Source organism: Haliotis rufescens, unplaced genomic scaffold (genome assembly GCF_023055435.1).
Source record: "Haliotis rufescens isolate VD_foot unplaced genomic scaffold, xgHalRufe1.0.p SCAF_4, whole genome shotgun sequence".
NCBI lineage: Eukaryota > Metazoa > Mollusca > Gastropoda > Lepetellida > Haliotidae > Haliotis > Haliotis rufescens.
In genome coordinates this window covers 59,211,435-59,239,014 of record NW_025964112.1, presented here as the reverse complement: position 1 = coordinate 59,239,014, position 27,580 = coordinate 59,211,435, and the positions used below count along the sequence as shown (strand labels likewise).

The following is a 27,580-nucleotide window of genomic DNA, read 5'->3' as shown; positions in this document are numbered from 1 at the left end:
TCACCTCGTGTGAATAGGGCTTCCCTTTTTATACTCGAAATATTCCCCAGAACCAATCGCTTGTCGTCCAAACTATCAGTGGATACATCATGGCTACCTCAAGACGAGGGACAAAAAGACTAGCGGCGTTGGAAGGTTAGTTCCAGACAGTGTTTCAATAATGTCGTCACCATCATGGACAATTGTTTCCTTGGGATTATAATGTTGACGGGATGTTTCCGCATCTGTGATTCCACGTATGTATGTAGGTCCTATGGGCAATGTTGTTGATGTTCTATTGACGTCTATTATTGAAAATGGACATCTTGTGAAACTGTATCGTCATTTATGAAACGTGATCCGGGTCTCGTCAGTTTGCCACCATCTATTGTTTAGAAAAGGTAAAGCAGTAATGAGTGGTGATTAGAAAACAATAACAGACAGCAAGGATCAATCTTTTATTAGCTGTACACTTCCACAGATCGATCTATCAGCATTCGTCACCGCTCGCCCCATCCGTAACCTACAAGAAGACTTGTCCGGGAATAACACGAGTTGGTCACGAATGAACTATCAGATCATATAAAACTACTGTCATACAGCTACTTTTACATGTGAACGTTTACAAAATATACATACAGAATACATACTTTTATAAGCATTAAGAATTATAAGTTTGAAGTTAAATCGTTATAACCTTATCGTGAAGCACAGTTGGCGCACTGACGTCACACAATATATGTAACATTAGATAATTCAGTGTCCAGCTTGACCTGTCCGTCCTCTTTGACGTTGTCCATCATTTGTAATTAAGGATTGCCGATTGACGCTCCAAGCGACATGATATCTGTCCATGTTAAGTATCAACTTCATTCTACATAGATAAGATGAACGTCAATCAGGAGACGTTAATTCATTCATGTCCAGTCATATGAGATGTATAATATTTATTGCTTATATTGTCCAATTAGAATGTAGTACGTACTTCTGTATATGCATTCACTATAATGTATAAACTGTATACATGTACTTATGTAAAATGAGAGAGACACGGTCGGGGTGGCAGTCGACTCACGGGACTCGGGACCCCCGTCACACTCTTGGTCGACGTCTACCACTCTCCGTGTTATAAAGATACGATGTACTGAAAAACCTAATACTTATCTCTTATATGCTATCGCTAGTGACAAGGTGATTGTTACTCGCTTAATACTTAGGTATGATCCCATAACGATCAATTGGGTGGTGACTGTGACGCACCAAGAAGTAACAATCGCCCTTTTAACACTACTGTCATATTATAATGGAAACTGTCATCTAATAATATCAATCTTTGTGTTCTTCATATGAATATGAATATGAATAACCATTTAAACAAAAGATTCTCCAACAACACATACAACAAAAACAGGCGCCCACCTGACAGCATCTGGTTAACCCTGGCTCCAGTACGGCTAATAGTTCTGGGTGGTGATAACATCATCAGAAGCGATGAAAGTTGTTTGACATGAAACAAAACAACATTTCCAGTGCATGATGTCACCTAGTTCGTTTCACTCGGTACTTAAAACACTGGTATACAAGGCTACGGCCACACCGACCGTTGGGAATATATTCGACATTCACACAAGTGCAATGCCATTTTGCAATAATGTTTTGGGCTTTCCCACTATCAATTATTATCTTAGTGATTTCTTGTTAACTGGTCACTGCGATTGTCTCAATTACATACTTAAATTTCAGTGCACTGAGTTTACTTACATGTTAGTTAGCTTTCATAGATATGGATATAGCGAATACAATTCACATGATAATAGATACACATTCATCCTGAGTTATAGTACTCACGGAAATGAAAAAACCCTGTTTTTTCGACCTCAGATCTTAAATAAATGCAGTTAATATACAAAATATATAAATATTCAAACAATTAAATTAGTACTAATTGGGCCGTGGCACAAATACAGCGTATCAAATGTTTTTATGCCTTTTTACATGTAAAAGTGTGTAAAAATGTGAATAAAACAGACTATTGTGAAACAGGGCATTACCAGGTGTAAGTAGATCAAGGGGACCTATGACACCTTGACGACAGGTGAGAACAGGTGCATAATGCCTATAGTCTGTTTCTGCTATGTCAATTTGGACTTAGTTTTATTTTTGAATGTTGAAAGTGCCGACAAATTACCTCCTGTAAAGTACATTTTGTATTGTTCACTGAGATCAAACTAGCAAATCCAGACTAGTACTTTTCGAGATGTTTTGTTATTTCGTATTTACAGCTACGTTAAACTTTGTGTCGATTTTTAAATTGAGAAAAACAGGTTTTTTTCATTTCCGTGAGTACTTTTAGTATCAGTCACTAACTACTGTAAGCGCGTTCATATACACAGTAACGGTTAATCCCATGCAGCGTGATAACAAAGTAAGAACAAACTCCGTGAACGCGGATGCATTTTATCCCGTGTTTTATTTATAACTAAATACATGGAAGGATCAGGGATCAAAACCAGCTTAAGTAATGCACTTTGAAATCGCGGTAAGTACCACTAGAATTTTAAACTTTCACACAGTAAAACGCAAAGCGAGGCAAGCGCGAAGACCTGTAAGCTCCCCCTGTCATGGTTCAATACATGTGGCGCGGGGTTTAAAACGGGTACAAAGGATTATATTTTAGCCTGAACCTGTGACTACTGCTTATCCCCGGCTATTCATTTTACCTTCGATGTTCTATGTATGCCGGAACCTCGTCATGCCTATCGTCAACTTAAAAGAAACCATTGATCGACACAAATATTATTCAGTTGTCAGAAATTGAAAAATGTACAATCAGCTCTTTGTACAACGACGAACGTCTCCCCGGTCCGGCCCAATCTACCCCGGCCCGATCCTCACCCCCAAACCATCACCCACACCTCGAACCCTCGCCTCTATCTTCTCCTCTGTAGCCGTCTGCAGCCGTCCGGTTATTTCATTATTCGTGAACAAGACGATTTCAGATTCCACATGCAAAGTACACTAACGCTTAGTATCTGAAATTATATAATTTTGATAGAAACAAGCAGCTGAATTTAAATTAAATAGTAACCCCGGTGAGATGAGAGATTTAATTGTAACCAGTGGAACATCAAGACTTGCTTCATGTAGAGCTAGGGGCACGGGTGGCCCAGTCGTCTAAGGCACCGCGATTCGCTGTGCAGAGTTGCGTCCCTTGGACACGCCAGAAACCTATGATTGTGGGTTCGAATCCCGGTTCGTCCCGATTATGTTTCTAGGTTTGTCAGCACCACACCCGTGCTCGTGGGTTTCACCGAAGTGGTAAACGTCTGGGTCACTTCGAGCTTTCCTCCCACATTAAACTGCCACTCCGCGATATAACTGGAATACTGTTAAAAGCGGCGCATAACCCAACTCACTCACTCACTCATGTAGAGCTATAGCATTACAGATAGGGCTGGGCGGGAGGGAACTAATATGGTGCAGGGACTGTGTGACAGGCCATGTGCAAGGTTGTAGGTTGACGGGACGTCTCTCATTCATCTGTGTGGTGGTTGCTGGTGGGATCAATGTCCGCTGTGTTCTGACGGAGGACAGGTGACATCGGTTGTGTTATGTGTTTATCACCGTGGTTACCAGTGCACGGACACGGGAAAGGGGATTAAGCCTTTGGTTGGATAATGCAACAACCCTTGCAACGCTCCTGGGTTACCTCTGTCAGACAATGTGGGGTTTCTGGGTTAGAATTGAATACGTGTCAAAGTATCACGGCGCGTGACGTTGCTCATAATATCAACCCTTGGTTTGTCTGGTTCAGACTCGATTGTTTACAGCCCTCCGTTAAATAGCTGGAATATTGCGTGAGGCGTTAAACAATAAACAAGAAATACCATTTATACAAATGAGTGAATTCATCAGAGGAAAATATATGAGACCTACTGTTAGTGATTGTCTTGTTTAAACCTATATTTTCTCTATGAAAAGAGGGCAGTGGGGTAGCTTTGTAGTATAGCGTTCTCTCATTACCCGAAGGCCTAGATTCGACTTTCTACATGGGTACAATGTGTGAATCCCCTTTCTGGTGTCCTCGTCCTGATATTGCTGGAATATTTATAATGGCGGCGTAAAATCATACTCACTTACTAACTAATTCACTCACTCACTATATGTATTGAAGTACTTGCTGACCGTGTGAGGTGTTTTGGATATTTGGAATTACATCAGCACGCCAATTTATATAATTGTTGGAATATTTGCTTTGAATTTGTTATCGATAATTTAAGGAGTTTCAGTTAATGTTAAATACATATTAACGACAATACTCGTTGCTCTTACAGACCCCATATATGTAATGAAACATTTACCCTACTCCTATCCCCTGTCGTATCGATTAACATTCATATCACGTTTTGTTTGCCTCCCAGATGACTCCACCCCCGCGCTCGCTGCCCCACCCCTGCGGGTGGCGGCATTCAACATACAGGTGTTTGGGAGGAAGAAGATGAAAAACAAAAATGTCACCAGTATTATTTCGAAGGTAAGTTTATCGACTGTTTCATATAACAATGATGTAGATGCCGTAACATTTCCGATTCACGCGATGGGATTCGAACCACGGACCTGAAAACAATACACAATCAACGAAAATAGGTCACCCCAGGGTGTTTCAGCGTCTCCTGCGGCTACTGTGCCTATACAGGCGCAAGGGGAACCACCCCATATTTCTGTTGTTACCAGCAGGTTCTATAAACTGCGACGCGATGTTTTTTCTAGCGTGTCGCACATTCTGTTGTTATGCAGGTGGATGCGACTATTTTATGTGTTCTTTCAATGTGTTCTTTCACCACTCGGTGACTATACCATCCGAGTGACTATACCATCTAGTATGTGTGTACCGCCCCTGAGTGACTATACCACCCCGAGTGTTTGTACCGCCCCTGTGTGACTATACCATCTGGAATGTTTGTACGCCCCTGTGTGACTATACCACCCCGAGTTTTTGTACCGCCCCTGTGTGACTATACCACCCTGAGTGTTTGTACCGCCCCTGTGTGACTATACCACCCTGAGTGTTTGTACCGCCCCTGAGTGACTATACCACCCTGAGTTTTTGTACCGCCCTGACTGACTATACCACCCCGAGTGTTTGTACCGCCCCTGAGTGACTATACCACCCCGAGTGTCGTACCGCCCCTGAGTGACTATACCACCCCGAGCGTTTGTACCGCCCTGTGTGACTATACCATCCCGAGTGTTTGTACCGCCCCTGTGTGACTATACCACCCTGAGTTTTTGTACCGCCCTGAGTGACTGAACTATGCTGAGTGTTTGTACCGCCCTGAGTGACTATACCACCCCGAGTGTTTGTACCGCCCCTGTGTGACTATACTATGCTGAGTGTTTGTACCGCCCTGAGTGACTATACCATCCCGAGTGTTTGTACCGCCCCTGAGTGACTATACCACCCTGAGTTTTTGTACCGACCTGTGTGACTATTCCACCCCGAGTGTTTGTACCGCCCCTGAGTGACTATACCACCCCGAGTGTTTGTACCGCCCGAGTGACTATACCACCCCGAGTGTTTGTACCGCCCTGAGTGACTATACCATCCCGAGTGTTTGTACCGCCCCTGCGTGACTATACCACCCTGAGTTTTTGTACCGCCCCTGTGTGACTATACCATCCCGAGTGTTTGTACCGCCCTGAGTGACTATACCACCCCGAGTGTTTGTACCGCCCCTGAGTGACTATACCACCCTGCGTTTTTGTACCACCCTGAGTTACTATACTATGCTGAGTGTTTGTACCGCACTGAGTGACTACTCCACCCCGAGTTTTTGTACCGCCCTGAGTGACTACACCACCCCGAGTGTTTGTACCGCCCCTGAGTGACTATACAACCCCGAGTGTTTGTACCGCCCTGAGTGACTATACCATCCCGAGTGTGTGTACCGCCCCTGAGTGACTATACCCCCCTGAGTTTTTGTACCACCCTGAGTTACTATACTCTGCTGAGTGTTTGTACCGCCCTGAGTGACTATACCACCCCGAGTGTTTGTACCGCCCCTGAGTGACTATACAACCCCGAGTGTTTGTACCGCCCTGAGTGACTATACCATCCCGAGTGTGTGTACCGCCCCTGAGTGACTATACCACCCTGAGTTTTTGTACCACCCTGAGTTACTATACTATGCTGAGTGTTTGTACCGCCCTGAGTGACTATTCCACCCCGAGTGTTTGTACCGCCCCTGAGTGACTATACCACCCTGAGTTTTTGTACCGCCCCTGTGTGACTATTCCACCCCGAGTGTTTGTACCGCCCTGAGTTACTATACTATACTGAGTGTTTGTACCGACCTGAGTGACTATTCCATGCCCGAGTGTTTGTACCGCCCCTGAGTGACTATACCACCCCGAGTGTTTGTACCGCCCCTGTGTGACTATACTATGCTGAGTGTTTGTACCGCCCTGAGTGACTATACCATCCCGAGTGTTTGTACCGCCCCTGAGTGACTATACCACCCTGAGTTTTTGTACCGCCCCTGTGTGACTATACCATCCCGAGTGTTTGTACCGCCCTGAGTGACTATAACACCCTGAGTGTTTGTACCGCCCCTGAGTGACTATACTATCCTGAGTGTTTGTACCGTCTGAGTGACTATACCACCCCGAGTGTTTGTACCGCCCGTGTGTGACTATACTATGCTGAGTGTTTGTACCGCCCTGAGTGACTATACCACCCCGAAAGTTTGTACCGCCCTGAGTGACTATACTATGCTGAGTGTTTGAACCGCCCTGAGTGACTATACCATCCCGAGTGTTTGTACTGCCCCTGAGTGACTATACTATGCTGAGTGTTTGTACCGCCCCTGAGTGACTATACCGCCCCGAGTGTTTGTACCGACCTGAGTGACTATACTATGCTGAGTGTTTGTACCGCCCTGTGTGACTATACTATGCTGAGTGTTTGTACCGCCCTGTGTGACTATACCATCCTGAGTGTTTGTACCGCCCCTGAGTGACTATACCACCCTGAGTTTTTGTACCGCCCTGAGTGACTATACCACCCTGAGTTTTTGTACCGCCCTGAGTGACTATACTATGCTGAGTGTTTGTACCGACCTGAGTGACTATACTATGCTGAGTGTTTGTACCGCCCTGTGTGACTATACCATCCCGAGTGTTTGTACCGCCCCTGAGTGACTATACCACCCTGAGTTTTTGTACCGCCCTGAGTGACTATACCACCCTGAGTTTTTGTACCGCCCTGAGTGACTATACTATGCTGAGTGTTTGTACCGCCCCGAGAGACTATACAACCCTAAGTGTTTGCGTTGGCAGTAGCACGTGTCACACAGAGAGTACTTGTGTCTTCGCAAAAGGCCTATGCATTGGGACTCGGTTGTTCATGTAGTAGGATGAACTAAGGGTCTCCTCTTGCTGCAGGTGGTGCACAGATATGACCTGGTGTTGCTCCAGGAGATCCGAGACAAGGGGGAGACGGCGCTGGACAAACTTCTCACCATGCTGAACAAGTAGGCCTCTAAACGTCCTGTAACATGAACTAACAGTAAATCATGCTGGACAAGTAGGCCTCTAGACGTCCTGTAACATGAACTAACAGTAAATCATGCTGGACAAGTAGGCCTCTAGAACTAACAGTAAATCGTGCTGAACAAGTAGGCCTCTAAACGTCCTGTAACACGAACTAACAGTAAATCATGCTGGACAAGTATGCCTCTAGAACTAACAGTAAATCGTGCTGAACAAGTAGGCCTCTAAACGTCCTGTAACGAGAACTAACAGTTAATATCCTGGACAAGTAGCCCTCTAGGCGTCCTGTAACATGAACTAACAGTAAATCATGATGAACAAGTAGGCCTTTAGACGTCCTGTAACATGAACTAACAGTAAATCATGATGAACAAGTAGGCCTCTAGACGTCCTGTAACGTGAACTAACAGTAAATCATGCTGAGCAAGTAGGCCTCTAGACGTCCTGTAACATGAACTATACAGTAAATCATGCTTAACAAGTAGGCCTCTAGACGTCCTGTAACATGAACTAACAGTAAATCATGCTGAGCAAGTAGGCCTCTAGACGTCCTGTAACATAAACTAACAGTAACTCATGATGAACAGGTAGGCCTCTAGACGTCCCGTAACATGAACTAACAGTAACTCATGGTGAACAGGTAGGCCTCTAGACGTCTTGTAACGTGAACTAACAGTAAATCATGCTGAACAAGTAGGCCTCTAGACGTCCTGTAACATGAACTAACAGTAACTCATGATGAACAGGTAGGCCTCTAGACATCCTGTAACATGAACTAACAGTAAATCATGATGAACAAGTAGGCCTCTAGACGTCCTGTAACATGAACTAACAGTAACTCATGATGAACAGGTAGGCCTCTAGACGTCCTGTAACATGAACTAACAGTAACTCATGATGAACAGGTAGGCCTCTAGACGTCCTGTAACATGAACTAACAGTGAATCATGCTGAGCAAGTAGGCCTCTAGACGTCCTGTAACAAGAACTAACAGTAAATCATGCTGAGCAAGTAGACCTCTAGACGTCCTGTAACGAGAACTAACAGTAAATCATGCTGAGCACGTAGGCCTCTAGACGTCCTGTAACATGAACTAACAGTAAATCATGCTGAGCAAGTAGGCCTCTAGACGTCCTGTAACATGAACTAACAGTAACTTATGATGAACAGGTAGGCCTCTAGACGTCCTGTAACACGAACTAACAGTAAATCATGCTGAACAAGTAGGCCTCTAGACGTCCTGTAACATGAACTAACAGTAACTCATGATGAACAGGTAGGCCTCTAGACGTCTTGTAACGTGAACTAACAGTAAATCATGCTGAACAAGTAGGCCTCTAGACGTCCTGTAACAAGAACTAACAGTAACTCATGATGAACAGGTAGGCCTCTAGACGTCCCGTAACATGAACTAACAGTAAATCATGATGAAGAAGTAGGCCTCTTGACGTTCTGTAACGTGGTGTAACACTCACCATGTTGAACAAGTACGCTTCTATACTGTACTGTAACATGGTCTAACGCCATCAACAGTCTACAGTGAAGAGGGAAGGTCGTATACTGTTTCCTTGCTGTAAGCTCCCCTGATTAATCGTAGTGAACTCCAAGTCGCCGCCTCCATCTCAACTGATGAAACGTGTCATGAAGCACACCAACGTTTGTTTGAAGCAGTTTGATCTACTGTTAATTGGAATGAAAGTTGAAGACGAAGCTGAGCGTGTAAATATTCAGCAGCATCTTCAATGAAGCAGATGTTACAAACGTTTTTTTCCGTATTATGCTCTAAATAGGCAAGGATTGAGTACTGAATCTCTACTGTGCCCCCATAAACGTTTATGAATGTAGTTATCATTTAATGGTCACAATACTTAGCCAGGATATCGTATTGCTATCACTTTCACCACTTCTTGAGGGAAGTAAATTGTCAAATATATGTGCCTTTCTGTAAGACGAAACAACAAAACGCCAGTTTGATGAAGTTTGATTATCTTTGTATAGTGACTGAACATTATGGAATGAAATAGTGTCAGCGTATTATTTTTATAAGGATCGTTTCGTCGACAGGACAACTCTCTAGGATCGGATCACAAATGCACTTCTTAAATCAAATAGTTCTGAAGTGTTTGACTGAAACTGACACACTGAATGCTGTGTTGCAGAGTCGACCCCGATGACCCTTTCGTGGCCGATGTGAGCGAGAGGCTGGGAAGAACCGTCTCTAAGGAACAGTACGCGTTCCTCTACAGGTGAGTTCCTCTCACCTACTAACTGATCGATAATAAAGATCTCTATGTGATAAAACGGGTCTTACCTCGCGAAGTGGACAAATTTACTGGAGCACCTTGATTAGAAACATGAAAATATTTGCAAAATATCTGTCGATGCCCACACGTCGGTGCACATGCTTTGCAAATTCTTCAGTCAACCGAAATTATGTTGTTAACGATCGCGATTTTGATTGGACTATGCATAGACTCGTTAGTCCAGCCAAAATGTAACTCCGGAATTCCAGCCTGTTTCGACAAGGGTAGAAAGTCGACTTTTATAGTCACTCAGCGCCCTTGCCTCGGGAAGATGCACTAAGCGAATAATGCAAGGTTGAAAGACGAAAATGACAAGGCATTTTAAGGGTCCTTTTTGAGGACGTTTTATAGAATCATTCTGAAATTCAATTGAATTAGTTCCCTAATTTGACTTGTTTCAGTGTTCTTTCATGTGAATAACTGACTTGCCTTTGTATGTGTTTGTGACGGGTGCCACCGGAGGGGCCGGACACGGTCACCTTTTCACGAATACCTGGTGTCATCACTATTTGATAGTGATACATAAACACATGCTCACGATGTAGCCGGAATCGTATAATCGACTCTGCTTTTGGCAGAGATGTTTTATGATTATGGAAATAAAAGCTTTTGTCGCTTTTATTTAATTGTAGTAAAATTTTGAACACATTCAATTTCATAACAAAATTAAAACGCTTTCTTAAGTTAAAACAAAAAATCATCACTATTAGTACTTAGTCCCTAATCATGACTTATACTTTCTGTCTTTAGACCCAGCCGAGTCCAGATCGTGGGCAGCTACCAGTACGAGGACGGCGCTGATGACGGCACGGACTCCTTCGAGAGAGAACCCTACGCCGTCAGGTTCACGTGTCCGAACTTGGGTACGTTGGTTAGGTGATGCAATTGCTGGTAGATACACTGTATCAACTGACAACCCGAGAAGATCCGGGGTAGAAAAGGCCTTCAGCAACCCATGCTTGCCCTAAAAGGCGACTATGCTTATCGTAAGAGCCGGCTAACGGGATCGGGTGGTCAAGCTCGCTGACTTGGCTGATGCATGTCATCGTATTCCAATTGTGTGGATCGATGCTCAAGATATCAATCAATGGATTTTCTGGTCCAGACTCGATTAATTACAGACCGCCGTTATATAGCTTGCATATTGCTGAGTGTGACGTTAAACAACAAAGAAACAAATGTATCAGATGACACAACCATTCTCTTCGTTATTATACACAAATCGATTTTCGTGATATAAGAAAGTGCAAACATATGGTTTATATCTAGAACAATGTATTACATGTCAACCACCGTCAGCCTTGCATATCACGTGTATTTCATTATTTGGATTGTGGAACAACTGTGCGTCTCAAATGGGTTGTCATTCAGTATTATATAGAAACAAGAATAACAGCCTACGAAAAATACTGCAGATCTCTTTCTCAGCCTGCAAATGTATGTGGGGCGGTCGGGTAGCCTAGTGGTTAAAGCGTACGCTTAACACGCCGAAGACCCGGTTCGATACTTGACATGAGTACAATGTGTGAAGCCCATTTCTGGTGTCCCCCGCCGTGATATTGCTGGAAAATTGCTAAAAGCGGCTTAAAACCATACTCACTCACTCACTGCAAATGTATGTGGGGCGGTCGGGTAGCCTAGTGGGTAAATCGTTCGCTCGTCACGCGGAAGACCCGGGTTCGATTCCCGACATGGGTACAATGTGTGAAGCCCATTTCTGCTGTCCCCCGAAGTGATATTGCTGGCATATTGTTAAAAGCGGCGTAAATCCATACACACTCACTGCAAATGTTTGTTGTAGAAATTGACGATTTTGCGATTATCGCCATCCACACGTCGCCCAGCAAAGCTGTAGCTGAGATCAACGCCCTCGTGCACGTGTGGGAAGCAACCAAGAAACACTGGGGCATCGAGGTGAGTTGAACTAGGCAGCAGACCTTTATGTAGCTTGCCCAACTGTGGTAGTGAACATTTCCGTAATGATACACATGACATCAGCTCATGATGTCAATCACTGGATTGTCTGTCCTAGACTCGATTATTTACAGATCGCCGTCATATAGCTGGAATATTGTTGAGTGCGGCGTTAAACAACAAACAAACAAACAAACCAGTGGAGTAGCCATTCCCACACGATGCCGTGTCTGAAGCCCATTTCTGGAGTCTCCCATCGTGACATTCTGGAACCCCGTGGGGATTCCGGGTTAGAATATATATTCACCAACCTACACTGCTGGTCTCAAGAGGCGAACAAATGGATGGAGTGATCAGCCACGATGAATTGGTTGATGCATGTCATCGTACCCCGACATCTTCCCGAGGCAAGAGAGTTAACTGACTTTAAAAGTCCAGCTTCCACCCTTGCCGAACTAGGCTGGAATTCCTTGGCTCGATCGTAGCGCCACCAGAGGCTACTACCAGTTATGTCACTTCTAAGCCTCTCCTTTGGGCCAATCAGATTCCACCTCTCGTATCACTTACGATTGCTTCACACAAAATGGTGGCGCCCAGTCAGGACGATCTGATCGATAATCAAGATCTATATTGTGATAAAACGGATCGCGAAATGCATCAAATCACGTGAGCACCTTGATAAAAAAACATGAAAAGATTTGGAAAATATCTGCTGACAACGAGTTGGCGGTGCACATGCTTTGCAAATCCTGTAATCGATCGAAATCAACACGACAGTTTACGAACCGGATTTCGATTTCGGTGCGCGATTTTGATTGGACTACGCATACACTCGTTAGTCCAGCCATAATGTAACTCCATAATACGAGCCTAGTTCGGCAAGGATGGAAATTGACTTTTATAATCAGTTAACTCTCTTGCCACGGGAAGATGTACGCCGACGGCATAGGTCGCTGCTCATAATATCAATCCCTGGATTGTCTTGTCCAGGGTCGATTACTTACCGGCATCCGTCATATAGCTGGAATGATGCTAAAAGCTACGTGGAACCAAACTTACCGTAAGCAATTGACAGGTGTAAATGTTTCGTCCACACGTTGTTTCAAAACGTAAGTGGAAGTAATCTTGGTTTCAAATGCGATTCCTCCATCCAACCTACGTCATGCATTTAGTGAGAACTGACTGACTGTATACAATCAGAGTGATAAGATTACCTATGGTGAATATCAAATGGAAGTTTTTAAAAACAATGAGTGATGAAATTCAGCTTGTATGATTATTTCCTCACCGACAGAACATCATCATCGCAGGCGACTTCAACGCTGACGGCGACTTTGTGTCCGGCTCAGACTGGGAGAGGATATCCCTGAGGAGTGATCGTCGTTTTACCTGGCTCATCAAGGACAACGCAGACACCACCGTCAGCAGCACCGACTGCAGTTACGACAGGTTTGATTCTTGACATTGACAAATCACCAAGGACGTGATACCATATCTTTAAATATTAACTGAGGGCCAGAAGAAAACATACAATTGGATTTGACCATAAATCATCATCATCATCATCATCATCATCATCGAATAAGCATGTCATTTTAGCCACAATCAAACAAGGATGTATACTTTTCTTTTGCCCGGCAGTATATTTATTTTACAACTGCCAAAGGGTAATTCTAAAATCTACCCTTACAAACATGCATTTGGATACATGGATTCTACATTTCAAATTCACAGCATATGTAATGTTAGTTAAGGTTATCTGTGTTCAAGAAAATATATTAGAATCATTGCCTTATTACTAACTATAGAACCGAAACTTTCAAATACCTTTATGAATTCATATGTGTGACAAAATATTTTCAAACTTTCAGACTGTATGTCTCCACTCAAAATGTGTTACACGTTACCATACTGCACGTCGAGATATGGCACTATGTATGTGTAGGTAGAGGGGTATGGTACCCCGATTTCATCGATCAAGTGAAGAGATACATTAATGTCATAAATCTCATATCACCATCAAATGTAGGGATATATCGTAGGCCCATATCATGATCAAATGTTGGGTTGGTTGGTTGTTTAACGCCGCTCCCAGCAATATCCCAGCTATATGACAGCGGTCTGTATAAATAATCGAGTCTGTACCAGACAATCCATTGATAAATATCATGAGCATCGATCCACGCAATTGGGATACGATGACATGCATCAACCAAGTCAGCGAGCCTGACCACCTGATCCCGTTAGTCGCCTCTTACGACAAGCATAGTCGCCTTTTACGGCAAGCATGGGTTGCTGATCAAATGTTGGGATATATGATAGCCCTATATCACGATCAAGTATATATGTCACGCCTTGTCACGCCTTGTCACTGGTACTTCAGGTTTGTCGTGACTGGGCACCAGCTGAAGACCAACATAGTTCCAGGCAGCTGCAAGGTGTTCCGCTTTGACACGGAGTTCAGTCTCTCCCAGGAAGAGGTGAGTGTTCCCCTCCGGCTTATAGTTTATGTAGTATCAAACAGGCTCGCTTGTTTCGATGATCAACTGTCAACATATTTACCAAACCTGTTTGCAAATAGTTGTTACGTTGTGTTTTTTAAAACGTTATGTACTTTGTCATTGTTTCAGGCCGAAGATGTCAGCGACCATTATCCCATTGAACTTTCCATTGCGGGGAAAAGTGAGTTTCTTTTTATTTCATAATTCCATGCACTCGAGACGTATTTGGAACGATAAGGTAGTTCAGTGGTTAAAGTCTTGGCTATCCAGGCCGAATACCAGGTTCGATTCGACCCGTGAAGATCCGGGGTAGAATACGTCTTCAGTAACCCACTCTTGTCGTAAAAGACGACAATGCTTGTCGTAAGAGGCGACTAACAGGATCGGGTGGCCAGGCTCGCTGACTTGGTTGATGCATGTCATCGTATTCCAATTGCGTAGATCGATGCTCATGATATCAATCACTGGATTGTTTGGTTCAGACTCGATTATTTACAGACCGCTGTCATATAGCTTGAATATTAATGAGTGCGGCGTTAAACCAAACAAACACACCCTTTCTTAATGCCCCCGGCCGTGAAATGACGGGGTATTGCTAAAGGCGACCTTAAATCATACACGCCCTAGGTTTACTATCGACAAGAACGTAACATCCATTGGTTTGACCAAGATTGTGCTAAAAGAATAACATGCCACTTTCCTAACTCTGCATTTGAATAACGAGTTTAACACTTTCTCACATAGAAAATACGAAACTGCAAAAGATACTAAATACGGAGCTGTCCTTCAACATCGCACAGATGCAGAACATCTCCAGTGTCAGCCATGTCCGAGCTTTGTACCGAACCAAGAAAGCCAAGGGTGCTGGTTTCACGATTGAACGGAAACGAGATGGCGACAGGAAGACATTGCTTGAAGTGATTGCCGTGAAAGAGCATGAGTCAGACGTGGTGACCAGTTTGCAGAAGTTCCAGAAATTATTTCCCGAGGTGCTGTTTACCGAGTCTATCGGAATGGCCAAGGCATACATGGACTCTGGGATGTTTGACAAGCCGCCATATGTGTACGGGCTATGCACTGTGGAATCCAAGAAGTCCTATGACGTCACAATCACGTGCCGTTTAAGAGCTCCTTTGACATGTCACGTGAAGGTCACAAATCGTAGAAGTTGATCCGGCAGTGGTGAGGTTGTTTCTTCAGTAATTAACACTATGTGTCTGTATATGTTGTCTGTCACTCCTTGTTCTCATTAATTCCAGGGGCGGTCGGATAGCCTAGTGGTTAAAGCGTTCGCTCGTCACGCAGAAGACCCGGGTTCGATTCCCGACATGGGTACAATGTGTGAAGCCCATTTCTGGTGTCTCCGCCGTGATATTGGTGGAATATTGCTAAAAGCGGCGTAAAACCATACTCACTCATTAATTCCATATTTATAGCTCACCAGTTAGCGCACGACGTGACGAGTGTACCGACCGACCATCGTTCCGCACACTTCTCCTTAAGGGGCGAAAGGGATTAACCTGAAAGTTTAGGAACATCCCCAGGCCCATACATAACATGACTAAGATTAGTTCATGGCGTTGAAATAGAACATATATTTTTTGTAATAAATCAAAACAATAATCATGAATCTTTAGGAATCGTTCCCTAAGAAAACAAGAGGTTTAAGAATCTGAAACATTAGCATCAATATTCATTCTTGTATAAGACCCGTGAAGATCCAGGTTAGAATTGGTCTTAAGCAACCCGTACTTGTCACAGGAGGCGATTAACGGGATCCGGTGGCCAGGCTCGCTGACTTGACTGATGCATGTCGTCGTATCGTCGTAGATCGAAACACATGATGCCAATCACTGGATTGTCTGGTCCAAATTCGATTCTCTACAGACCGCTGTCATATAAGAGGAATGTTAGGAAGAGTTCGGCGTTAAATAACAAACATGATTGTAAAATCAAAAGAATCCTTTATTTTAAAAACAAATGGGAAACAAAAAAACAGATGTTCTTAAGAAACGTGCATCTCCAGGATGGGACGAGATATTTCAAACTCCCAATGCAGTGTCATTATAGTATTGTAAACTGCGAGAAAACCTTTTACGTAATCATTAGACGATCTGTTGAATGCAGAGTCCATTGTACTAATCCTACTATATCATGAGCATTCGTGTATGAATTACTATTAACTGGTGGTGATGGCAGGTGTTGGCGAAAAGGTGAGCGTATCCTGCCCCACACCATCTTCCCGAGGCAAGGGCGCCGACTGTCTACAAAGGTCCATTTCCACCCTTGCCGAGCAAGGCTGGTATAATGGAGTTACATTTTGGCTGGACTAACGAGTCTATGCATAGTCCAATTCAAAATCGCGCAACGAAATCGAAATCCGGTCGGTAAACTGTCGTGCAGATTTCGGTCGATTGCAGGATTTGCAAAGTATGTGCACCGCCAACTCGTTGTCAACAGATATTTTCCAGACCTTTTCATGTTTTTAATCAAGGTGCTCGCGTGATGTGATGCCCTTAGCGATGTAAGACCCGTTTTATCGCAATATAGATCTTGATTATCGATCAGATCGTCTTGACTGGGCGCCGCCATTTGAAAAAAATGCAAGTGATACGAGAGGTGGAATCTGATTGGTCAACAGAAGAGGCTTAGAAAGTACATAACTCGTAATAACCACTGGTGGCGTTACAATCGAGCCCAAAAATTTAAGCCTAGTTCGGCAAGGGCGGTAACTGGATTTTTAAAGTAAGTTAACACCCTTGCCTCGGGAAGATGGCCTCACAGGTGGTACCCGTCATACAAATGACACGTATGGAGTGATTTTGTGAAGGTTTATTCGGGGTAAATTTGGAACCTAGTTTGTGACGTTTTTTATGTTAGGGGCGATTGGGTAGCCTAGTGTATAAGCGCTCGCTCGCCACGTCGAATACCCTGGTTAGATTCCCCACATGGGAATAATAATGTGTGAAGCCCATTTCTAGTGTCCCCCCCCCCCCCCCCCCCCCCCCCCCCCGCAGTGATATTGCTAAAATATTGCTAAAAGCGGCGTAAAACCATACTCACTTACTCTTTTTGTTACTAATTTCCACTCGTTTTCTTTCAGGATCTCCTGGGAGATGTGACAGAGAATACTCAACTTTGGTTATACACAGCAAAAGCAGGTTGCATGTATCGTAGTTCACCCATCTTCCTGAGGCAAGATAGTTAACTGACTATAAAAGTCCAGTTTCCACCCTTGCCGAACTAGGCTCGTATTATGGAGTTACATTTTGGCTGGACTAACGAGTCAATGCGTAGTCCAATCAAAATCGCGCACCGAAATCGAAATCCGGTTCGTAAATTAGCGTGTAGATTTCGATCGATTGCAGGATTTGCAAAGCATGTGCACCGCCAACTCGTTGTCAGCAGATATTTTCCAAATCTTTTCATGTTTTTAATCACGGTGCTCACGTGGTTTGATGCATTTCGCGATGTAAGACCCGTTTTATCACAATATAGATCTTGATCATCGATCAGATCGTCCTGAGTGGGCGCCACCATTTTGTGTGAAGCAAACGTAAGTGATACGAGAGGTGGAATCTGACTGGCCCATAGGAGAGGCTTAGAAGGGACATAACTGGTAATAGACCACTGGTGGCGCTACGATCGAGCCCAGAAATTCCAGCCTTGTTCGGCAAGGGTGGAAGCTGGACTTTTAAAGTCAGTTAACTCTCTTGCCTCGGGAAGATGTAGTTCACCGCGCCCGGACATACACCGGTTCCTATAGTCACTGGGGCACTCCGGGAGGTTTTGGACACAGACAAGTGTTTGTAATGAGAGGATGGGGTGATGTTACATTGATGTTACATGATTATGTATCTTCACCTACCTCAGGTGTTGTTCCCTGAGTCTGTGCCATGTATTCCTTGTATAACGGTAGTTGGGTCCTATACCGTATCATGGCGGACATCGTGTCGAAAATAAACACTCCCTTGTTCTTCATATCAATTTAATTGTGTCGTGACTTCGTTTTAGTGGGGGGCACGAGTGGCCCAGACGTCCAGTGCGCCGCGATTCGCTGTGCAGAGTTGTGTCCCTTGGGCACGCCAGAAACCTATGATTGTGGGTTCGAATCCCGGTTCGCCCCGATTATGTTTCTAGGTTTGTCAGCCCCATACCCGTGCTTGTGGGTTTCACCGGAGTGGTAAACATTTGATACCTGCATCACTTCGGGCTTTCCTCCCACATTAAGCTGACACGCCGCGATATAACTATACTACTGTAAAAGCGCCGTTAAACCCAACTCACTCACTATAATTGACCAAAATATATTTACAGGAAATCCTTGATTGAACAGAAAACTTCAGTTACATATAATGTACGTATATTACGAATGCTTCGTTTGCTGTCGTGAAAAGGCTAGAGGAAGCGGCGTAAAATCCAAACCGATTCCAGACAAGCGAATGAGTAATGAATTGTTTCACGCCGCAATATCTTACTTATACCACAGAGGCATGTTAACAATCAAATTTGGACCCTGTTATCCAGTGCACGCGGTTGAACGCATTAGCAACACCATATTGTCAGAATGTGATTACACGCAATCAGCCCAGGAACACGTGGTGTCCACTTGATCTTCATTGCGTCACCTCTAACCGGACCAACGGTACAGCATCAGTACTGCCTGTGTTTTCTAAATTTAATAGAACCCTATGTGGGGTTGCACAGTACCAAAGTGATAAAAAGACATTTGCTAAAAAAGTTTTACATCGGGGGGTAGAATAGGTCTTCAGCAACCAATGCTTGTCGTAAAAGGCGACTATGTTTGTCGTAAGAGGCGACTAACGGGATCGGGTGGTCAGGCTCGCTGACTTGGTTGATGCATGTCATCGCATTCCAATTGTGTGGATCGATGCTCATGATGTCAATCACTGTATTGTCTGGCCCAGACTCGATTATTTACTGACCCCCGTAATATAGCTAGAATATTGCTGAGAGCGGCGTTAAACAGCTAAGAAACAACTTTTACATAGGCAAAACATTTTTCAGATCTTGTCACGCTAATTTAGCCGTATAGATCGTATTACGCCAGAGTGAAAGTGTTGTACCTTATAACAGTTATTTGAAGAAAGTCTGAAGTGAGACATGTATAAGAAGATAACGGTTGGTTGATCACAAATATATATAAATTGTCAATGCAAGAGAATAACAAGACTAGATTTTCTGCCGAAATAGATTCTACTTGGCGCAAACCAAGGATCACAATCAGACCGACTCTGGGATTCGAACCTACAATTACAGGATCCTGGCACACCCAAGGGGTGCAACTCTGCGCAGCGAATTTCAGACTCGGGCCCAATATTGCTTCATTGATGTTTATAAATAAATATCATTATCAATCACTGATGTATCAATACTTGTGTAATATCATTGTTGTCGGAGGGTAGGACAAAAGTACCATGACAATACCGTGAAATGCCACACACTGGATGGTATTTACCAATTACATGTGTGTGTGCGTGCGTGTTCGTGTTCGTGTGCGTGTGTCTGCATGCGTCTATCGGTATGTGTGTCTGCCTGCATGCATTTATGTGTGTATAAATAAGTGTGTGCGTGTGTGCGTGTTGCGTGCGTGCGTGTATTCTGTATGTGTATGTGCGTGCGTGTATGATCATGAACTATCAACAGAAGGCCGAATCAGTAAACGACCATTGACAGATATGACATTCACGCACTTGCCTTGAATATAACAGCAGGCTTACATTTCATTCAGGCTCTCATTCAAGTCTCAATGAATTGAAATTATAAATCGCTTGTACAAAATAAAGGTTGTAGTTATACCACCTGAAAACTGCTATGTTAATCTAGAGAAATCTTGAGATCGGATTTGCAAGTGTAAGAACGTACATAGTTCCTAAGTTGAAGATTTAACCATTCAGGTTATGATAACAGGAGGTCGTGGGAACGTTAACGGTAGTTTGCAGCCGTATGTTGGCACGGACAGGTAAATCTTCCTGAGTGAGTGAGTGAGTGAGTGGGTGAGTGAGTGGGTGGGTGGGTGGGTGGATGGGTGGATGGGTGGATGGGTGAGTGAGTGAGTGAGTGAGTGGGTGGGTGGGTGGGTGGGTGAGCGAGCGAGCGAGCGAGTGAGTGAGTGAGTGAGTGAGTGAGTGAGTGGATGCGTGGGTATGTGTGAATGAGTGAGTGAGTGAGTCTGGTTGAGTGAGTGAGTGAGTGAGTGTTGTTTCATGTTCATCGGTCTGTACATAACGTCAGTCTAGCCAGCTAAACCAGTGGTTGACAGCATGAGTAACGATTCACGCCAGACATACATTATAAATATTAAAGGTCAACGCCACAGTCTCGATAATCTGCATTAAGAAGAAAGTGTATGTTGCCTTACGCCGCACAGAAGAACTGCTGTCATACAGCGGTTTGTAAAAAACAGATTCTTGCCCAGACAATCCAGTGATGGACCAAACCAGCGTTCATTATTAGCCTTCCCTTACGACAATGGCGAGGTCCTGGGGGTCTACACTTCCCGGGAGTATTATCTGGTTGGTAATGTCAAGGTGCTATACACGAGTAAGTGAGTGAGGTTTTACGCCGCTTTCAGCAATATTCCAGCAATATCACGGCGCGGACACCAGAAATGGGCTTCACACATTGTACCTATGTCGAGAATCGAACCCGGGTCTTCGGCGTGACGAGTGAATGCTTTAACCACTAGGCTACCCGGGCGCCCCTGCGATCACGAAAACATATACTTTGACATGGTTATGAACGGAGCCCCACCAAGTCGATCAACTAAAATACCAAAGCAAAGCAGATTTGGAAATGCTTTAAGAAAATAGTACTTTTTTTTCATTTTCATACTATATAACATATCCTCATGTGGCACGATGCACTGACTGAAGTACTACGACAGTGGAATTCCTACATAATCTTCCAGGCAAAAGAAAGTATAAACCTGAAGATTTTGTTTGACCAAAAAATGACAAACGTTACCGAAACGTCACTAGGCTGAGACAGTCGCCGAAATACTCCATAGGTCGAACCCATAACTAGGATGCCCATATCAAATGCATCACCTGCCAATAATCACTTATGGTAAAAATCATCTGTGATGCCGTTATCAAATGCATCATCATGAAAAAAACAGCCCTTGTTATTTTTTTTCATTTTAACCACCATCAAACATGGGGGTATGCTTTCTTTCACCCGGCAGTTGAGACGATAAATTGAAAGATTTTTGTAATAGTCACTCCTGCTCATTGTGTTGTTTCCGGGCAGTGTGCATGCTGTGTGCGGGGGCACGGGTGGCCCAGTCGTCTAAGGCGCCGCGATTCGCTGTGCAGAGTTGCGTCCCTTGGGCACCCCAGAAACCTATGATTGTGGGTTCGAATCCCGGTTCGCCCCGATTATGTTTCTATGTTTGTCATCGCCATACCCGTGCTCGTGGGTCTAAGACCTGCATCACTTTGGGCTTTCCTCCCACATTAAGCTGACACGCCGCGATATAACTGGAATACTGTTAAAAGCGGCGTTAAACCCAACTCATTCACTCACTCACTCACTCATGCTGTGCGCAGTGTAGCTGATAATATTGTCTCCGGGCAGGGACTTTGATTTGTTTTCATAACTATTATATATGTCACGTGAAAACATACTAGAGCTTCATAATTCGTATTAAGATCACAAACAATGATAAAAGTACTTAATAGGCACATTGCTCACATTATCTCATCCGGATCAGCATCGTCATCAAAACCAGTTTTATACATAAGTTGTATTTATAGCCCTCGTTGGGGAGGCCTTTGGCTAATAAAATCCATATCAAAAGGAAATATTGTCCACATCAATGTTTATGAGATTCTTTATTTTGTTATACAGTGCAACAAGCATAAACAGCAACATATATAGAAAAATTCAGATCCAACTATAGCCACTGTAATTATGAATATACATAGTATATCCTCTCACTACCACTATAACTACTCTGACGTTCCCGTAATGGCATGATGCTTTATACAGTCGGTTTTATACTAGATCACACACTATATAAGTATCTATTAATAAAACTAAAATATGTAATATTTATGGACATAAAGTTTTCTAAAACTTTGTATCCTGTAATGACACCCTTTTCAAAATTAAGAATCAATAAAGCAATTATTAATATTTCGTGTCATTTTTTCATTTCACGGGGAAAGAAAATAGTTTACAAAATAAAGGCTAAGTTAACCATATCAGTCTCGTGGTATCACAGTCAGTAAGGGAATAACAAGTCAATACTTTCATATTTATTTTCTTTGTAGAAGAGTGAGTGAGTATGGTTTTACGCCGCTTTTAACAATATTCCAGCAACATCGCGGCGGGGGACACCAGACATGAGCTTCACACATTGTACCAATGTCGGGCATCGAACCCGGGTCTTCGGCGTGACGAGCGAACGCTTTAACCACTAGGCTACCCCACCACCTCTTCTCTTAAGAAGAAACGGTATGCAGCAGTATCACGTGTACTTTGTCGTTGCGGGAAACAATGGCCTTGGAAGTTAGCTATATCACTGTCTACTTCAATCATAGATAATTAAATAAAAGCAAAACGAAAGAGTGATCATACAAGTCTCTCATATGTGCAGATATGATGATGAAAACATCAAATACGTTTTCATGTCCAAGCATTTGCGGCAGTGTTTGGCTCCGTTTTTCCCTCATTTGTGACTGATGGTGTAGCGGCAACCTTCGTTTCTGCTTGTTTCTTATGCACTGCTTGTTTTTTCAATGTCGCCTGTATATCGGCGATTCTTGTCAATGCATTCTCAACGCTCTCAGCAAGATCCGAAAACCTTTGATTCAATTTTTGAACATCATCCACAACCAGTTTTCTGGTTTTATGTACCGATTTTTTTGTTGAGGATATTCTGCTATTCACCGTATTTTCGAGCTCCGATGTGCTGGTATTCATAATTTGCGCAAGTGCTTCAATGTTGTCTCTGAGCTTGTCATAGTCTTCCGAATTGCCCCCTCCACCACGGCGTTTACAGGTTAAACATTCGCTCTTGTCCTCGACATGCGTCACGGCATATCTTTCAGGACGCCTGCCCGTGGTTCTGTAGTCGCTCTTCTCGTGTCCCACTTGAATGTACCATACGTGCAAATCCGGATCTGTGTCGTCGTCGAAGACCCTCCCGGAACGAATGGACCCTGTACCAAGCAGCCGCGACAGCCAAGGAGCGGCATTCTCAACCATCAGTCCGAGTTGGATGCTTTCCACTTTCCACGACACTGGATGTTCGTAGTTGGCACTGGTGTAGGATTTAACCATCATGGCTATCAGAAGGTTCAACAGCAAGATGGTTACAAGCAAAATATAGCCACTGTACAAGAGTTGACTGAATACTGGTGCCGTTCCACTAGCCTCTAGTTGTCCCTCCATATTTCCATCCCACATTTCCGTTATCCCCAGCATGACGTTAAAGAGAAGGAACATCGTTTGGAGAGGTGTTCTGTACTTCGCTACTGTATTCGGGGCATCCAAGAACTGTGAGTGCAGCGCCAGAGCAAACCCCAGTAGAAAGACCACATAGACCAAAATGACCTTCACCACATCCAAAAGGATTTCTTTAAACATAACGTTGAGGAAGAAGCGAACTCCCCTTATTCCCTTAGCAAAGGCAAACGTTAGCAACCAGCCATACAATAGAGTCACAGACATCAGATAATGTATTCCACCGGATCCTTGGACCAAAAACGTGATCATAAACGCAAGTACCAAGCATACAAATGTCATGTAGCAGATTGGCCATGCAAAAGCCTTGAGGACGTAGACCAAGGTCACCGGTGTGTTAGGTTTGGAAAAGTGGAAACAGGTCATGCAACAGCACCGTGGTCGGCAGTCGACATTCTTGTACATCCGATGGAGCCAGTACGCGGTGATTAATATGGGTTCAATCAAACCTACGGAGTAGAAGGCTAATACTGTCCGAATGGGCTCCTTGTCAACTGTTTGTCTTCTTTCCATCAACAAACAACAGATAGCACTAAATGCTGTCATGTACAGGACATGCACTAATGTGATAACAGCGTATATCTTAGCTGCGACTGAGCTGTACATCTGTTCGATCTTCTGCACAGGTGGCAAGTTCAGTATGTCATTTGTAGTGTCCGGTAAGTGTGAAACTAGCCCTTCCAAACAGCACTGTTTTGTTTCCGTGCCTGTCTGTATGCTTGTCTGAGGAGTGATATGGGTAATGTCATACCATCTGTAAGAGACGTCCTTGACGTACATCTTGTGTGAACACGTCACCTGTTCCATCTTCATCAGTTTCTCTACTATTGTGGTAGCCCCTATTTGGAACGCCAACTCAAGAACAGACAGCTGGTCACCATTCTTTAATGACATGGTTAAAAAACGAACAGCATCCCGCTTGTAACGTTGGAGTGTTTTGTCATCCTCAGGGGCCTGCAGCTCCTTCTCCTGACACCACCAGAAGGGTGACAATAGGATGACAACATCAAACAGCTCCAGCAGCTTCTGTGATTGGGGTTGTTTCTTAGTGTACACCGCTATACAGTGCATCACTGTATTCCCTTTACTGTTCTTGGAGTTGAACATCAGCATATGTTCGGGAGTTAGCCCCGTAGCGATTTCCCTGACAACCGACTCATTGTTCCACGAAGAGTCTGTACTGGCAGCTAGTTTCGCCTTGTACTGCTTGTGGAGATTAAACACGCATTTCATCGCGTCTGTGAACCCCGTTAGGCCCGCCACTGTGTCCATTTCAATTGCTGCCATGGAAACGTTTTATCTGAAAGAAAAGGAGTGTGTAGTTGTTATCATAGTCAACCATTAAATTATGAAATTATAAAATTAGGGTGTTTCAACATCATTATTATAATCGGGCCAAAGTGGGATTCGAACCCAAGATCATCGTGTGTTGGCATGACGGCGCTGACCAGTTGGCCACTCGTGCCCGATGTGTCACATGACAACAGACGTTTTGGAAACGTAACGTTTATGCGTAAGTATTTCAAGGTTCATTACATGGAAAGAAACTCAGCTGAATATGGAATTTGGATATGGAGCAGGTCAACACTACTAAACCTGAGATCGTCTCCGTGGTCTGGGGTACGATCCCCGGCCGCGTCATACCAAAAGACGTTAAAAGATGGTACTTGTTGTTACCATGCCTCGTGCTTGGCATAAAGGGGCTAAAAGAAGGACTTGTCGGCTCGGAGTACTGTGTCTGAGTGGGGTATTCATGTTAAACTGCGGCATGGTATCACAGTGGACCAGCACAAAAAAATTGCCCGGACAAGGACAAGCAGGCACAGACGCACGTGCATGCACGTCGCTATATAAGTGCAATAATCGTGAACGTTAAATGCCATTAAATGCGGTAAACGGAACAAACTTCAGACCACGTCGATATATGGTTTTGAGTGAAACATTGACTATGCTATTTGGCATTCTTGTAACCCTGGCCAGTGACAAGTGGTGTAACATTTACCTTCACTAAAACTATGCCAGCACGCACAGAACAATCAACGAACTCACCTTTTTCGCTCGATAACTAGTCACTCACGTTGTGTCTGTCTCTCCGTTGCTGGTGTAAATGGCACTCACAAACACAACTCAAACTCCTAATGTATGTTGATAGTTTCTTCGTAGCCGCACAGCGAGCTATAGAATACGTTTAGTTACAATGCAGTGTATTGTTATACAGAAGCGACAGTTAAATGTGGAAGTAATATGTTCAGTTATTATGCAAACGCTGAAGCAAAGCTTTTCAGCGAATACGTCGAGACTATCAATATGAGCGTAAATTATATCTCTCAATGTATCTAGCCATTAAGCGACCACGTCCCTGACATTGATTCAATGGTAATTGTCGTGCGCCACGAGTACTGAGAAGTTAGATTGAAAGGAGGCATGTGTCAGAGAGAGCCAACATTCATATAAAGTAGAAACCAAATTTAGTTTCGCCATCAGTTGTTTTCTTATTTTCTGCATTCAGTGATTATCCAAAGGTAGAGGGACTTTCGATCCTTTTAACGGTGAGCATTAAGGCTCAGCATTGAAGTGAACTTTCCGGTTATTGTTAACTATGGACGAATAACTTTGCAAGCCATGAATAGGGAAGGCGGTTAAATGGTTCGCTCATTAAATATACACGAGGGTATAACAGAATTATCATATTTTAAGTAAGTAGAATTGCTGAAGTCTAGATATCGAGAGTACTAGTGAAGACATATCTGCATTGGAAAGTGTAGTTGATATTACACCTTTATCATACACCTTGGCATGACTCAGACCGAGATTTAAGTATATGGCTACGTCAAAGGAATCGATTTCGTGTTTACCGTTACTAACCATCGAGTGTGAGGAAGTTACTCGGAGCTGGGAATTCCTTGAAAAAATGCCGTATTCCTGAAAATACTGGACCTAAATTATTTTCCACGAAACTAACTGTTTACTAGATTTCCTGAACATTTGTGTTGTAGGTCCATAAAAATGAGTGGTTTACTGATTTCAGAGAAAACAATTGCTTGTCAGGAATCCTTGACCGAAACACGTTTCAGTCACTAACAAAACGGAATTTGGAAGCCAAACCCCTGTTGTGATCGGCCCCAAAATGCTACAGTGTTATTTTGGAAGGTCGTGAACTCCATGGGCATTGGTGGGCAGCTTCGCCATGAGGGCCAAGAATGAGGAATGGATGGTTAGAATTATGAAGTTTTCGGGTCACCGTGTCCCGACGGCGTGTATAGTTGGTCATGTTATCAACCACTGGTTGACTAGTGTGTACCTGAGGTTGTAATTTGGCTTGTATGTTGCTGGCTGTGGCGTACAACATTCATTCACTCCTTTTAGCAAATATTGTAATTTCAGGATTACATTTAAGTATCGATGCAACTCATTTACCAAGGACATGATAGATGTCTCTTTTATTGCCATCTAACAAACATTTCTTCTTGCACGCCGTGTTATGGCAACATTGAAGGGCCGGGGACAAGACGCTATATCTACCTCCTACTCCACGGCAGCACTGTGTGAGCTTGGAATAGTCCTATGCTAGTGAAGATTCCATTCACGTAGATTATAGATCAGCCGTGTATCATTCAAGCTCTTATATGAAACGTCACAATAGGCTGCTTGTCAAGTCAGTAAACGGAACATTGAATGACATATACTTAGGCTTGTGCATACCCTGAACGTTATGTTAAATTCCTTTTTACAAATGAGGCAGGGTCATTCGACAAGTTAAAGTCTTGGGGGATCTTGAGAATCAACATTCAAACTATGTCACACCGACCAGTGTTTGAAACCATGAGCAACCATCCATGC

The 27,580-nt window shown here is 43.7% G+C and overlaps 2 protein-coding genes across 4 annotated transcripts; one reads left to right on the top strand and one right to left on the bottom strand.

The window, feature by feature from the left end:
* The first annotated feature begins 51 nt into the window (after positions 1-51).
* LOC124115420 (deoxyribonuclease-1-like) lies at positions 52-17,541 on the top strand. 3 transcript variants are annotated; one of them, XM_048382145.1, is made up of 11 exons: positions 52-135; positions 4,401-4,513; positions 7,423-7,511; positions 9,690-9,776; positions 10,584-10,696; positions 11,635-11,747; positions 13,042-13,196; positions 14,131-14,227; positions 14,378-14,429; positions 14,993-15,430; positions 17,352-17,541. In XM_048382145.1, exons 1-10 carry the CDS (start codon positions 90-92, stop codon positions 15,418-15,420), a joined length of 1,293 nt encoding a protein of 430 aa, XP_048238102.1. In that variant the 5' UTR covers positions 52-89; the 3' UTR covers positions 15,421-15,430; positions 17,352-17,541. The 3 variants fall into 3 exon arrangements, with proteins under 3 accessions (XP_048238102.1, XP_048238104.1, XP_048238103.1); XM_048382147.1 differs by having other exon boundaries at positions 114-236; XM_048382146.1 differs by lacking the exon at positions 52-135 and adding an exon at positions 863-917.
* Positions 17,542-22,085: 4,544 nt separating this feature from the next.
* LOC124113899 (transient receptor potential cation channel subfamily V member 6-like) lies at positions 22,086-25,886 on the bottom strand. The gene is made up of 2 exons (XM_046474380.2): positions 25,790-25,886; positions 22,086-25,040 (listed from the first exon to the last, which is right to left on the bottom strand). The coding sequence occupies exon 2, from the start codon at positions 25,025-25,027 to the stop codon at positions 22,901-22,903; it is 2,127 nt and encodes a 708-aa protein (XP_046330336.2). The 5' UTR covers positions 25,028-25,040; positions 25,790-25,886; the 3' UTR covers positions 22,086-22,900.
* Between the last annotated feature and the right edge of the window lie 1,694 nt (positions 25,887-27,580).